General features: G+C 48.6%; 2 protein-coding genes across 2 annotated transcripts; one reads left to right on the top strand and one right to left on the bottom strand.

The window, feature by feature from the left end:
• Nucleotides 1-2,164: 2,164 nt before the first annotated feature.
• Nucleotides 2,165-2,545, bottom strand: LOC134615437 (histone H2B 1.1). Its single transcript, XM_063459955.1, has one exon. It carries the CDS (start codon nucleotides 2,543-2,545, stop codon nucleotides 2,165-2,167), a length of 381 nt encoding a protein of 126 aa, XP_063316025.1.
• Nucleotides 2,546-2,845: 300 nt separating this feature from the next.
• LOC134615438 (histone H2A type 2-B) lies at nucleotides 2,846-3,238 on the top strand. The gene has a single exon (XM_063459957.1). The coding sequence runs from the start codon at nucleotides 2,846-2,848 to the stop codon at nucleotides 3,236-3,238; it is 393 nt and encodes a 130-aa protein (XP_063316027.1).
• Nucleotides 3,239-16,119: the final 12,881 nt, after the last annotated feature.

Here is a 16,119-nt window from a genome sequence, read left to right on the forward strand (position 1 = left end):
TATAGCTGCAAACCAGTGATTATAGTATTTTGCAGGAAGGCAAGCGTGGTATCACCCAAACACTAGTCGAGACTTAGGGAAGGGTAAACAAGAACTGTTTATTGTAGGAAAGATACAAAGTATTTATGCACAGGCATCGCTGTGTCTGGGAGATAATGGTATCTCCCGGACACAGGAAGCCGAACACACAAAAAACCCAAAACTCACCCAATACAGTAACACAACCCCATGCCATACATCACCAAATAGCTCCTGGTCCCAGCTATAATCCCTGCAAATAGCGGGGCGATCGGATGTACAGAGCCAGAGAAATCATCATATAAAGTCTGGGCTTAACACTCTGTACATTCTCACAAATAGTTCCACTTGGTTTAGGCCTGTAGAGTCAAACTACACGCCTAAACCATGCAGCAACCAATCAGCACTCACAGAGGGGAGGAGTTACAAGCTAAGCCCTTGAGGGCTCGCCGACCAATCGTGATAAATGGCGCAAACAAGTTTGAATGGCAGCTCCTTCTCCTATTGGTTGGCATGGATTTCCCAACCCAAGGTAAGCTTACCCCCAAGGGTACAATTCAGCTCCCATGGAGTTATGAAAAAAATATTGTGCAATAGCGGAATTGACTTCCGCATGGCTGATTCAGGGCAGTTGCCCGATGTGCATTACATAATGGAAGTCAAATTGAGACAGAAATGTTCCATCTAGTGATTTGCTGCCGCATTCACGGCTTGCCAACTACTCGCGATGTAGCCCCGCTTTCTAGTCGCATGTCTCTGCACCCTCATCAAGTGGCTCTGCTGCTCCTTCACAATGTCACTGTCCCATTGTCCACACTGTCACTGTCCCACACTGTCAGACTACTCCCTCTCCCACAATATAACTGCCCCAAGTTGTCACACTGCCCCCTCCATCACATTGTCACTGTCCCATTGCCCACAGTGTCACTGTCCCACTGCCCCACACTGTTAGACTACTCCCTCCCCCACAATGTCACTTACCCAAGCTGTCACACTGCCGCCTCCAAACACACACTGTCCCCTCCACCACAATGTCACAGGCCCCAAGCTGTCGCACTGCCAACTCCCAACATACACTGTCACGCTGCCCCCTCCACCACAATGTCACTGCCGCAAGCTGTCACACTGCCACTCCCAACACACACTGTCCCCTACACCACAATGTCACTGCCCCACTCCTACAATGTCATTGTCCCACACTGTCACACTGCCTCACACTGTCATTGCCCCACACTATCAGACTACTCCCTCCCCCACAATGGCACTGCCCCAAGTTGTCACACTACCCCCTCACACACACTGTCACACTACACCCTCCACATACTGTCACTGCCTCCCTCGGCCCCACACCCCACTACCTCAACCCTATAACCCCCAGCCCTCCACACAGCACCCCATGGCTACCACAGTAGAGCCACATCGCACCAACCCTCGCTGTTTACCCTTGTAAACAGCCCAGGCATTACAGGAACAACTGCCCCCAGCAAATCCGGATGGAGTGGAACTGACCCCCATCTAACCAGCCCTGAGCCGGAGCCCACTGTGAAGAGGGAAACCGTTACGGGGGTGGTCCAGGCGCAACCCAGGAAATTTGGCCAGTGCTTCATGAGATGGCCCCGGTACAAGCTGTGGAGGACAGCCATGCCGAGCATAGGCAAGTTGTCAAAATAAATGGCAAGGAGGCTCAGGGGCTAAGAGACACGAGGGGCACTCTGACCCTAGTACAGCCGCACCAGGTTAGCACCACGGCAAATACCGGCCGGACTGTGGCTGGTAGAGTCGCCGGCGGAGCCATCAATACACAGAGGTCGGCATCATGCAAGACTTACCGGCAGAGGTGTGAATACATACACACACACACACACACACACAGATTTCTGAATGCACACAGGCGTTGCTGAATGCACACAGGCTGATTTATACACGTACACACAGACTGCTGAGTCCATACACACAGACATACAGACATACAGACTGCTGAGTCCATACACACACACACAGACATACAGACTGCTGAGTACAGACACAGACTGCTGAGTCCATATACACACACAGACTGCTGAGTCCATAGTCACAGCTCTCTCGTGGATTGTGTGGGTGGCTCTTAGAAGAGCCTTTGTGTTATTAGAGTTTGGGTGACGGGTCTTTACTTGGCGCTGGTGTACTTGGTCACTGCCTTGGTGCCCTCAGACACGGCGTGTTTGGCCAGCTCTCCGGGCAGTAAGAGCCGTACAGCGGTCTGGATCTCCCGGGAGGTGATGGTGGAGCGCTTGTTATAGTGAGCCAGACGGGAGGCTTCCCCTGCGATGCGCTCGAAGATATCATTGACAAAGGAGTTCATGATCCCCATGGCCTTGGAGGAGATACCGGTGTCGGGGTGGACCTGTTTCAGCACCTTGTACACGTAGATGGCATAGCTCTCCTTCCTGCTCTTTCTGCGCTTCTTCCCATCCTTCTTCTGGGTCTTGGTCACGGCTTTTTTAGAGCCCTTCTTGGGTGCGGGAGCGGACTTGGCTGGTTCAGGCATGATGATCAGAGAAATCTTACGAAATTTCCAACAGAATAAGGAACACGTTCCCCAGCTGCTCTATATATAGAAGCCCTGGCAGTAAAGCCTGACCTGTGTGCATTTTCTATTGGTTCGTTCAGTAAGAGCATTGAGCATGGAACGCGGTAACCTACAGCGATTGGTTACTTTCTGAGTCGGACGCTGATTGGTGGCTTTAAAATGCAACCAATTAGATTAGAGCTCGCGGTATCTGAGATGGTATAAATAGCCGTGCAGGGGGCGCCAAGGTCTAGACGATAATTCGATTTCGTTTTGAAAATGTCAGGAAGAGGCAAACAGGGCGGCAAAGTCAGGGCTAAAGCCAAGACCCGATCATCCAGAGCAGGTCTGCAGTTCCCAGTCGGCCGTGTCCACAGGCTGCTCAGAAAGGGCAATTATGCCGAGCGGGTTGGAGCCGGAGCTCCGGTCTATCTGGCTGCAGTGCTGGAGTATCTGACCGCCGAGATCCTGGAACTGGCTGGGAATGCAGCCCGAGACAACAAGAAGACCCGCATCATCCCCCGCCATCTGCAGCTCGCTGTGCGCAACGACGAGGAGCTCAACAAACTGCTCGGAGGGGTCACCATAGCCCAGGGTGGGGTATTGCCCAATATCCAGGCTGTTTTACTGCCCAAGAAAACCGACAGCCACAAGCCAGCCAAGAGCAAGTAACTCCACTGTCCCTCAGCTCCCAAACTTACACAAAGGCTCTTTTAAGAGCCACCCACAATCCCCAGAAAGAGCTCACACTGATATATGACTGTATGGAGGTGATCACTGTCTTGCTACATTCTTATACGGTTATTCACTACAGTGACACGTCAAAGGGAATTTAGTATTTAAGGGTCTAATACCTCTTTTTTACAGTCTCTGTAATTCGGCTAACGAACTAAGTGATGCTTTTCAAATTTCCATTAAAACACACCTAGCGGACTTTCCCTTTCTAACCATTGCTATTACTACTTGTTATACACTGGGGAGTCTTTAGTGAAACACAAGAAATCGATCAAAAGCGGATTAATAGTTAAGTCACTATTGTGAACAATAGGAAAGTGCTGCATATCATTATAAGGTGGAAGGAAGTAAAGACTCCAATCCATCCCGATTTTCACACATCGGTAGATTCAATTAAACTTGAGATCTTTTGGGGTTTTTTTGCCTCAATTTTATAATTCAGGTTTTAGTGAATGAGCATGCCTCTCTTTCTACTGGTAATGCAAAAGAGGGCGGCAAATTCCAATTTCAAGTGACTTCCAATCATGCCACAAAAAAAAAAATCTCAACTCCAAAGCCAGTCAGATTTCTCCTAGGTGGGATTTAGTCACACCATATGGCCATGTGGGGGTCCTCTCCTGCTTCAAAATAAGCCAGTATGCCATACGGTGTAACTAAATTCCGTATTGCCAAGATAGGTCTAAGTAAGTAGTATTGTAAGATTTCATGCTGTATTTTGGGATGTGCTCTCCTTCACATGTACAAACCTTTTGGAAATGTATTACTGTTCTGCTTTAATTGTACTACGTTGTTTATTTTGTTTTCCATATTTCTAAACACTAAAAATATAGATGAACCAAAAACCCTCTCCCCTCCCCCTTTAAAAAAAAATAAATAAATATATATTTATTCTTGATGTGGTATCATTCAAGTAAGACACATAAAGTCATAGCTTTCCCATATTTTGTAAATTCTAGTAGGCTTAAATTTGTATACTTTCATATCACTAGAAATGAGGCAAATCTAATCAACATGAGGTTGAGGGTCAATCATCAAAGCCTGGGCCTCCTCCCTATTTTCTTCTCCCTTGCACAGTGGGTCAGCTAACTGCCTCCATCCACACATCAGGACATGCATGCACACATTCACACGGCAAGGGATTTTATATACCACTCGAGATAATATTCTCAAAGCCAAGCGACTTTTTCTAAAAATGGTTTTCACTGAGACCTCATTGTGGGGCTGGACTATTCACGGTCCACAGACCCAACCCATGGGCAGCCTAGATTTCCTTTAAAACAGCCTTCTGTCCTCTAGGTAAGCCCACTGGTGCAAAATGGTAGAGGAGGGGTAGTCTCAATTAGGGTCACTACAGGCCACCTTTCCCACACCTGGCTTACACACAGGTTCCCTCGCCCACAGGCCATCATTCCCAGCTATTTAAATACCCTCCCTCTCACAGGAAAAGTACAACATTAACTTTCACAAGGTAAGTACAAAAGAAAAAATGCATTACTGTAAAACCAAAAATAAAAGCAGGTTGTGTCAAATAGACAGTGTGTCTGGGAAAACAAACAGCCCCAATGCAACCCATATGCCAGGCCGGGTGGTTTATAGAGGGTCTTGGCTCTTCTCCTCACCACCTCGTCTCAGACTGATTACGGCTTTGGGTGGATCTACATTCACCCTCGATAGTCGTAGAGGCGTCAATTGAAGGGTGCAAGTGACTCTCCAGCCGACAGTGTTGACACAGAATCTCCTTGAGGCACCCACCACCAGAGTACCTGCATCTTCGCCACTCCATCAGGACGGAGAATGGCAAATCATCAAATATTTTATTTATTTTTTAAATTCTTTATTTTTGTTGAGGCATGTGATTATGGGGGTACAGAAAAAAGAGAGGGAGACGTTCAAGAGTTGTACAGGATGGGGTCGTCATAACATATTGACAAAGTCTCCTATGATTATCAACCTCATTTTATATATATATAGTAACATGCTGTGGCTAAATACTGTTATCTCTTGCTTTAATACTGTAATCTCTCGCATTGATACTGTTTCCTCTCGCTTTAATATTGTTATCTCTCGCTTTAATACTGTTATCTCTCGCCTTAATACGGTTATCTCTTGCTTTAATACGGTTATCTCTCGCTTTAATACGGTTGTCTTCTCGACTTAATACTGTCAACGTATAGTAGCTTACATGCAAGGCTGTACTCGGTTGGGACAGGTTAATTATTAAACGTTAGGTTACATGCTAGACAGACATATTATATAATAAAGACCACTGACTACCAATTGTATTGTAGTCAAGGATAGCTATAACAAAATGAGGGTATGTTAGGCTAGGTGATATACAGTGCTCCGCATTAATGTTAGGTACACACAAATATATGTATATTAACAGCCGCATAGTTACTCTTTCAGGAGATGGAATTACCCTTGTGAGTACACTTTTGATGGGCAGTCAGTGGTCGCCTGCCAAGGGACCCCCCTAAATATATCTCGAAGCATTTAAATAAAAGGGGATATAAGGACTGCTATGGTAGTTATAGTCCCGATGTGTGTCATGTTCGTATGGTGGCAGTCCCTGTATGGACGATCCAGACGAGTGTCTGTCTTAGGCGGGAAAAGAGTCCCTGTTGCCGTGCCGATCATCGTGTACAGTATGGTGGCTGTAGGTGGTTAATCCGCGTTCGTTGGCCCGCATGCAGTGTGGAAGGTAAGGTTAAGTTGTTGTCCCTCTGTAGTGAGGCTAGTGGGGTATGAGGATGTGCTCGCCTGTTCCTGCTTGGCGTCCTTCGGCAGTCCGTCCTTGAGAAGTCAGAAGGGAGGGTGCCTCAGTCAGCCCTCGGGCATGGATAGCTGGGCATGCAGTCTCCGCCATTTTAAAGGTGGACTCTGTGCTCTGTGGTCTCTTGTGAAGGTGCCGCTTCTAGCCGGTGCTGCCCGCAAGTTTATTCTGTGCAGGGGGAGCGGTGTGGGTCGCTTCTGAGCCTCACTGCCGGTTTTGGTGCCAGCATCCTTGGTCTCCGCCATCTTGCACGCTGCGCTTTGGTGCTGGATCCAGGCGGCCCTGCTGCTGCTCCCGGGATGGTCGGGGCATGCGGGGGTGGGGACCGGGATCACCCCCCCAGTCCATGGGGGGGGGGGGGAACGGGGCCACAGCTCCACGGGTCTGGCTCCTGTCTGAGCACCGATGAGCAGGATAGCGGGGCAGCGACCGTCTGCCCCACTCACCGCCGGAGTAGGCCTCGTTGATGCCAGTGAGGATTCATCCCCCAGGGGACTGAAACCGGTCGGGCCAGCCTCACCCTGGGTCCGGTACTCTCCACCCGATGTGTTTCACTGATTTTTGTCAACTTTTTATGCCAAAATAAACTGATTGCTTGTTCTTCCGTTGTAAATTTCGGGAGCTGGTCTGACATGCGACCATCTCGCTCGGCGGCCTGGCCCTGCCCCCATCATCAAATATTTTAATATGAAAGTCCTCCATATCAACAGTGGAGTGGGCATCTGGGTCCACTGTTTCTTGTGCCCCTCAGGACCAGATATTTTTATGTCGATGTTGTGCTTCCAGTGATGGTACTGTGCGGTTAAGCCTCTGGACCTGTTGGGAGATCTTATCGTTTGTGTATGGGTCACAGTCAGTAGTCCCTCTCGTTCCTCCTCTCGGTATTTAACGTCGCTAATGAGTCGATTCAGGCTGCCTATTTCAGTTTGCTTTCTGCTAGGTCTGCTTTCCTAACCGCTTGTAGATCCTACAGGAGCTTTTCAATGTTCCCTTTAGCGGAGGGTGATGTGGCGGTATACCCTCTCGAGAATGGGTTACTACCGCCTGTGGTCGCCCCTTCCTAGTTGTGCCCAGTCCTAGAGTGATTATAGCTGCAAACCAGTGATTATAGTATTTTGCAGGAAGGCAAGCGTGGTATCACCCAAACACTAGTCGAGACTTAGGGAAGGGTAAACAAGAACTGTTTATTGTAGGAAAGATACAAAGTATTTATGCACAGGCATCGCTGTGTCTGGGAGATAATGGTATCTCCCGGACACAGGAAGCCGAACACACAAAAAACCCAAAACTCACCCAATACAGTAACACAACCCCATGCCATACATCACCAAATAGCTCCTGGTCCCAGCTATAATCCCTGCAAATAGCGGGGCGATCGGATGTACAGAGCCAGAGAAATCATCATATAAAGTCTGGGCTTAACACTCTGTACATTCTCACAAATAGTTCCACTTGGTTTAGGCCTGTAGAGTCAAACTACACGCCTAAACCATGCAGCAACCAATCAGCACTCACAGAGGGGAGGAGTTACAAGCTAAGCCCTTGAGGGCTCGCCGACCAATCGTGATAAATGGCGCAAACAAGTTTGAATGGCAGCTCCTTCTCCTATTGGTTGGCATGGATTTCCCAACCCAAGGTAAGCTTACCCCCAAGGGTACAATTCAGCTCCCATGGAGTTATGAAAAAAATATTGTGCAATAGCGGAATTGACTTCCGCATGGCTGATTCAGGGCAGTTGCCCGATGTGCATGACATAATGGAAGTCAAATTGAGACAGAAATGTTCCATCTAGTGATTTGCTGCCGCATTCACGGCTTGCCAACTACTCGCGATGTAGCCCCGCTTTCTAGTCGCATGTCTCTGCACCCTCATCAAGTGGCTCTGCTGCTCCTTCACAATGTCACTGTCCCATTGTCCACACTGTCACTGTCCCACACTGTCAGACTACTCCCTCTCCCACAATATAACTGCCCCAAGTTGTCACACTGCCCCCTCCATCACATTGTCACTGTCCCATTGCCCACAGTGTCACTGTCCCACTGCCCCACACTGTTAGACTACTCCCTCCCCCACAATGTCACTTACCCAAGCTGTCACACTGCCGCCTCCAAACACACACTGTCCCCTCCACCACAATGTCACAGGCCCCAAGCTGTCGCACTGCCAACTCCCAACATACACTGTCACGCTGCCCCCTCCACCACAATGTCACTGCCGCAAGCTGTCACACTGCCACTCCCAACACACACTGTCCCCTACACCACAATGTCACTGCCCCACTCCTACAATGTCATTGTCCCACACTGTCACACTGCCTCACACTGTCATTGCCCCACACTATCAGACTACTCCCTCCCCCACAATGGCACTGCCCCAAGTTGTCACACTACCCCCTCACACACACTGTCACACTACACCCTCCACATACTGTCACTGCCTCCCTCGGCCCCACACCCCACTACCTCAACCCTATAACCCCCAGCCCTCCACACAGCACCCCATGGCTACCACAGTAGAGCCACATCGCACCAACCCTCGCTGTTTACCCTTGTAAACAGCCCAGGCATTACAGGAACAACTGCCCCCAGCAAATCCGGATGGAGTGGAACTGACCCCCATCTAACCAGCCCTGAGCCGGAGCCCACTGTGAAGAGGGAAACCGTTACGGGGGTGGTCCAGGCGCAACCCAGGAAATTTGGCCAGTGCTTCATGAGATGGCCCCGGTACAAGCTGTGGAGGACAGCCATGCCGAGCATAGGCAAGTTGTCAAAATAAATGGCAAGGAGGCTCAGGGGCTAAGAGACACGAGGGGCACTCTGACCCTAGTACAGCCGCACCAGGTTAGCACCACGGCAAATACCGGCCGGACTGTGGCTGGTAGAGTCGCCGGCGGAGCCATCAATACACAGAGGTCGGCATCATGCAAGACTTACCGGCAGAGGTGTGAATACATACACACACACACACACACACACAGATTTCTGAATGCACACAGGCGTTGCTGAATGCACACAGGCTGATTTATACACGTACACACAGACTGCTGAGTCCATACACACAGAAATACAGACATACAGACTGCTGAGTCCATACACACACACACAGACATACAGACTGCTGAGTACAGACACAGACTGCTGAGTCCATATACACACACAGACTGCTGAGTCCATACACAGACACACACACACACACACAGACTGCTGAGTCCATACACAGACACACACACACACATACTGCTGATTCCATACACACACACAGACTGCTGAGTCCATACACACACACACAGACATACAGACTGCTGAGTCCATACACACACACACAGACATACAGACTGCTGAGTACAGACACAGACTGCTGAGTCCATATACACACACAGACTGCTGAGTCCATACACAGACACACACACACAGACTGCTGAGTCCATACACAGACACACACACACACACACACATACTGCTGATTCCATACACACACACACAGACTGCTGAGTCCACACACACACACACACATACACAGACTGCTGAGTCCATACACCCACAGACTGCTGAGTCCATACACCCACAGACTGCTGAATCCATACACACGCACAGACTGCTGAGTCCATACACCCACAGACACACAGGCTGCTGAGTCCATACACAGGCAGAGACTGCTGAGTCCATAAACACACACACACACACACACACACAGATTGTTGAGTCTTTACACACATACAGACTGCTGAGTTCATACACACACACAGACTGCTGAGTCCATACACACACACACAAACACACACACACAGACTGCTGAGTCCTTACACACACACAGACTGCTGAGTAGGACTGCCATCAGAAATTTTAGGGCCCCTGACACAGATCAAGATCTGGGCCCCCGGGGCCAGCACCAAGTCCGCCCACAAGGATGAAGTGTGTGTGTATAGTGGATGTAGAATGTGTGTCATGGATGCAGTGTGTATAGTGGATGTAGAATGTGTGTAGTGGATGCGGTATTTGTGTCATGGATGCAGTGTGTATAGTGGATGCAGTATGTGTGTCATGGATGCAGTGTGTATAGTGGATGCAGATTGTACATTTAGTGTAATGTATGTAATGTTTGTATGCATGCATTAGATGCAGAGTGTGTGTGTAGTGAATGTAGGTGTGTATAGTGAATGCAGAGTGTGTGTTTTTGTAGTGGATGTAGTGTGTATAGTGAATGTAGTGTGTATAGTGAATGTAGTGTGTTTGTAGTGAGTGCAAAGTGTGTTTAGTAAATGTAAAATGCAACTAGTGAGTGCAACGTGTGTATAGTGAATGCAGTGTGTGTGTGTTTGTGTGTAGTGCAAAGTGTGTTTAATGAATGTAGTGTGTGTGTGTGTGTAGTACCGAGCGTGTTTAGTAAATGTAGTGTGTAGTGAGTGAAATGTGTGTGTATAGTGAATGTAGTGTGTGTGTGTGTAGTGCAAAGTGTGCTTAGTGAATGTAGTGCAAAGTGTGTTTAGTGAATGTAGTGTGTGTGTAGGGCAGAGTGTGTTTAGTGAATGTAGTGTGAGTATGTGTAGTGCAGAATGTGTTTAGTGAATGTAGTGTGTGTAGTGCAAAATGTGTATAGTGAATGTAGTGTGTGTGTGTAGAGCAAAATGTGTATAGTGAATGTAGTGTGTAGCGCAAAGTGTGTTTAGTGAATGTAGTGTGTGTGTAGTGCACAGTGTGTTTAGTAAATGTAGTGTTTGTAGTGAGTGCAGAGTGTGTTTAGTGAATGTAGTGTATGTGTAGTGCAGAGTATGTTTAGTGAATGTAGTGTGTGTGTAGTGCAGAGTGTGTTTAGTGAATGTAGTGTGTGTGTAGTGCAGAGTGTGTTTAGTGAACCTAGTATGTGTGTGTGTGTAGTATTTTTTTTATTTGTGTGTGTATATTTCAATTTTATTCCCCCCTCCCTGGTTCTTACCATGCCAGGGAGGGGGGAGATCGCATTCCCTGTTGGTCCAGTGGCATGGTGGAGGGTGCCAGCCGCGGTACATTGAAGAGGGGGCCCAGCAACACACACTGTCTTCCTTTCCAGCTCCCCTCTGACTAACTCTCGCGAGACAGGCCTGCGTGCTGTGCGCTCTGGCGGCCGCAGGAAAGTTAGACAGAGAGCAGCTGGAAAGGAGGACAGAGTGTGCTGCTTTGCCCCCCTCTGCAATGTACAGGTAGCAGGGCGCCCTCTGTGCACGTATATATAGCGAAAATCGCTATATATATATATGTGCACATAATGAATGTGGGGCTCGGGCCCCCCAGGACCGCCGGGCCCATGACAACCGTTATGGTTGTCATGCCCTGATGGCGGCCCTGCTACTGAGTCCAAACACACACACACACACACACACACAGACTGCTGAGTCCAAACACACACAGACTGCTGAGTCCATACACACATACACACACACACAGACTGATGAGTCCATACACATTCTGCTGAGTCCATACACACACACACACACACACACACACACAGACAGCTGAGTCCATACACACACACACACACAGACTGCTGAGTCCATACACACACACACACACACACACACACAGACTGCTGAGTCCATATACACACACACACGCACACACACAGACTGCTGAGTCCATATACACATACACACACACACACAGACTGATGAGTCCATACACAGACTGCTGAGTCCATACACACATACACACACACACAGACTGATGAGTCCATACACAGACTGCTGAGTCCATACACACACACACACACACACACACACAGACTGCTGAGTCCATACACACACACACACAGACTGCTGAGTCCATACACACACACACACACACACAGACTGCTGAGTCTATACACACACACACAGACTGCTGAGTCCATACACACACACACACACACACAGACTGCTGAGTCCATACACAGACACACACACACACACACACACACAGACGGCTGAGTCCATACACACACACACACAGACTGCTGAGTCCATACACACACACACACACACACACAGACTGATGAGTCCATACACACACAGACTGCTGAGTCCATACACACACACACAGAGACTGCTGAGTCCATACACACACACACACGCACACACACAGACTGCTGAGTCCATATACACACGCACACACACAGACTGCTGAGTCCATACACACACACACACAGACTGCTGAGCCCACACACACACACACACACAGACTGCTGAGTCCATACACACACACACAAGCTTCCTCACTAGCAGAGACACACACACACCTGAGCACATCAAGCCTACCTGTTGCTGGGGGTCAGACACTCAGACATCTTCTGGCCTTTGCAGAGCAGCAGCATGGGCTGCTGCTTAACGGCAGGGGCGGGGCTTATTTTCGGGAAGTGGGGCTTCATTTGGGGCGCGGCCTGTGCCGGGGAGCCTGTCAGTGCTCCCTCCGGCCACAGACAGCCCCCAGCACCGCTCCAGCTCCTCTCTCCTGCATACCCTCGGGCTGTCACACACTGTTACAGCCCGAGGGAATCGAATTTAAACACATGGACAGCAGGTTGCTGGCATTTGAGGGGGCCCAAGGGGGGGCACAGCATGATGTAGGGGGGGGGCATGCCCACCCCCAGCGACACCACTGTAGCCTGTTGCGGCTAAGGCTTTCTTCAGCGCGGCCAGTGACACACCTCCGAAACTCAAGAAGTATGAACGCAGTCACTGAGTGCTATATCCACATGATCCCACTTGCTTGCCCGCATGGCTTTCACGTTCCCCTGTGGGGCATCGCCCTACCTGCTCCTAAAGGAGCCATAATCACTAGCCGGGGAAGCTGGCCAGGCATGAGGCTCCTGGATCCTCCCTGGACAGTGATTATGGCTCCTTCAGGAGCAGGTAGGGCGTTCCCCTGCAGGGGAACCTGAAAACTATGCAGGCATTCAAGTGGTCACATGTGGGTATGGCGCCCTTTCTACCCATTTGCCGGCGAAACACCTCCCCTCCCTGAGTGCCAATTGGTGCAAATTGGTTCATGGCCTTTCTCCTGATTGGCCATCACGTGGTTGAGATGCAAAGTTTGAATCCACCGGACAAAATCAAGTGATTCTGTGGAGCTATTTTCGGGTATGTACAGAGTCTCAAGCCCAGACTTTGTACGATGATTTCTCGGGCTCTGCACATCCGATAGCTCCGCTATTTGCAGGGATCATAGCTGAGACCAGGCGCTATTGTATGGCATGTAGGGTTGTGTTACTGTACAGTGTGTATTTTTGTGGTTTTGGTGTGTTCGGCTTCCTGTGTCTTGAGATACCATTATCTCCGAGAGACAGCGACGCTTGGGCGGGCTTATGTTTTCATGTTGCTAGGGGTCTGTGCATAAAGACTGTGTATCTTGCCTGAAATAAACAGGGTTTTTTTCGCCCTTCACTAGGTCTCGAATAGTGTTTGGGTGATACCACGATTGCCCTTCTGCAAGCGGCTATAATCACTGGCTAGCAGCTCTAATCCCTCTAGGGCTGGGCACAACATGGAAGGAGCGACCACAGGCAGTAGTAACCCATCCTCGAGAGTATACCGCTACACCACTCTCAACAACATTCAGACGTCTATGAGGCAGGTGTTTGTTAATACCCCAAAAGAGGCGTTTTTTGACGGGGTTTGTCAGCAACGGGGCCGTGCCACCGGCTGCTTTTGGTCTTCAAGCTCCTGAAATATTGTGCAATCACCTTCGTTATTATTATTGTTAAGGGTTCCTAGGCTATTGTCGCCGTTCTGTACAATGGCATGGGCAGTTCCCTCTTTCTACTGCCAATACCTCTCCCTATACAACCAAACATTCTGCAAGCACTCCCTGCTGCTCTATAGCATTGTCTTCCTACCTTTGAGTCATCAGAAATAATCTTATGTCCAAGATGCATTATCTTGCCCTTATCCACATTCAATGTCAGTTGCCACAACTTTGACCATTTTTCTAGTTTACCTATACCATTTGCCATTTTGCTTATCCCTCCTGGAACATTAACCCTGTTACATATCTTAGTAGTGTCAGCAAAAAGATATATCTTCTGCAATATCACTAATAAAAATATTAAAGAGAATGGGTCCAGGTACAGATCCCTGAGGTACCCAACTGGTGACAAGCCCATGCTCGAATATACTCCATTAACTACAACCCTCTGTTGCCTGTCACTCAGCCACTGCCTTGCCCATTCAACAATATTGGAATCCAAACTTCAAGATTTCAGTTTATGGACAAGCCTTCTATGTGCAACAGTGTCAAAATCCTTACTGAAATCTAGGTAAGCAATGTCTACTGCACCACCCTGATCTATTAATTTAGTAACCCAATACACGTTCTATTTCCTAGTTCCCTCTGTACGGCCTGACCACCTGGTTTCTGACGTGCTTACTCCACACTCCAGGTACGGTCTGCCTTACGTTGCTGCCTCATACCTCCCCTACGTTTTTGTTACATGTTTTCCCCAGGTACGTCCTGTCTCGCACTTCGCCCCCCACCTAGTCTAGATGTGGCTGGCTGTCAGAGTCTTAGGTGTCCAATAGAGGTTATCTCCCCCTGGCTTTCTTAGCCTTAGGTTAGTGGTCCCGCGACGCCAACACCCATCCTCATACTCGGAGGTACTACGCCCCTCGGGCCAAATCATAGTTAGTTGCCTCGCATGTGGCATAGAGAGGGCCTACCCTGTCACTCCCATTCTGTCTTATGCTTTACTGGTCACCGAGAGGCTGACACCCCGCCACAACGTTCAGTGGCCACGAAATCCCCTCGCGTCAACGCATAGATAGAGTCTCTCAAGCCGCTTGGCATCTAGCAGGGCCTCACCTGTCACCAACTTAGTTTTAATTGTTTCGCCGCCTTGCGGCACTAGCAAGCTGGCCAGCTCACACTGGTCCTACACTTACTCTGGTCCTTTTTCTTGCTCTGATTTCTCGCTTCTTTCTTTTAGCATGGATCAAGTACCGGAAGGTGGCGAACACTTGTTACTGCCCGACACTCCGGCCAGGTCTGGTACTCCATCTCGCAGGGGAGATTCTGCCACGCCTGCCTCCTTCGGTTCCTGGTTGATTCTTCACCTCATGACAGATTTTCGGAAATGTCAGCTCCCGTTCCCTGCATACACTAGGAAGACCGAACTGTTCTCCATTTTAGATGCTGGACCTTTCTGATGTTTTCACTCCGACCATGTAAGTAAACTCCCATTTACCTGGCTTTCTACGGTCTTCTTAGACCCCGTGAACTTACCACTACTACCATAACCAACCTACAATAATGCCTCAGGAGGTCTCACCTAGTTAATTTGGGAGACTATTATGTACTTACACTTCCTCACACTCGAACTACACATACTCTGTTCATACCACAACCACTACAGAACCTAGACATATTTTTCATACTATGTCCATGTAAGTCATGCTCTTCCTGTTGTTGATTGTAATAAATTCTAGTCTGTATCTTTTTGGCCCTCTTTATTTACAGGCCTACTGCTACGTCGGTTCCGGCACACCTCAACCAACTTTTCCTCTTCTTACACATTGCTCTCCTTACACTCTTGCCTCTGCCTTTTTATGCCCCTACCACAAATGTGAAGGCTTGGCCTGCAGTTGTGGGATGGGCATGGTCCCCTATTTAAGCTCACTACTCACCTCCACCTGTCCCGTTCGTTTCTTAGTGTTGCTTGACCCCACCCTCCTCTCCCTTTTATACTTTTCTCTATTCATTACTTGGTAGGCCCTCTTTATTTACAGGTCTACTGCTACGTTCCCCGCACACCTCAACCGACTTTTCCTCTTCTTACACATTGCTACACAGTCATACTCTCCTTACACTCTTGCCTGGGCCTTTTTATGCCCCTACCACAAGTATAAAACGAACAAGGGAACGTTGGAAAGTATAATACTGAAACTTAAATAAAATAAATAAAAAAATTTAAAAAAAATATATACAAAATTAGGTTTCTAATAAACATGTTTTCCTGGTAGGATAATCAAAATCAAATACACATTCACCTTATCAGTGGCTGGAATGGCACACAGTAACATAGTATCAAATTGTAACAAGTATGC

The sequence above is a fragment of the Pelobates fuscus genome, chromosome 6 (assembly GCF_036172605.1).
Source record: "Pelobates fuscus isolate aPelFus1 chromosome 6, aPelFus1.pri, whole genome shotgun sequence".
NCBI lineage: Eukaryota > Metazoa > Chordata > Amphibia > Anura > Pelobatidae > Pelobates > Pelobates fuscus.

What these genes read in the sequence shown, in the direction of transcription:
- LOC134615437 (XM_063459955.1), bottom strand. Translation starts at nt 2,545, where the DNA reads ATGCCTGAACCAGCCAAGTCCGCTCCCGCACCCAAGAAGGGCTCTAAA.
- LOC134615438 (XM_063459957.1), top strand. Translation starts at nt 2,846, where the DNA reads ATGTCAGGAAGAGGCAAACAGGGCGGCAAAGTCAGGGCTAAAGCCAAG.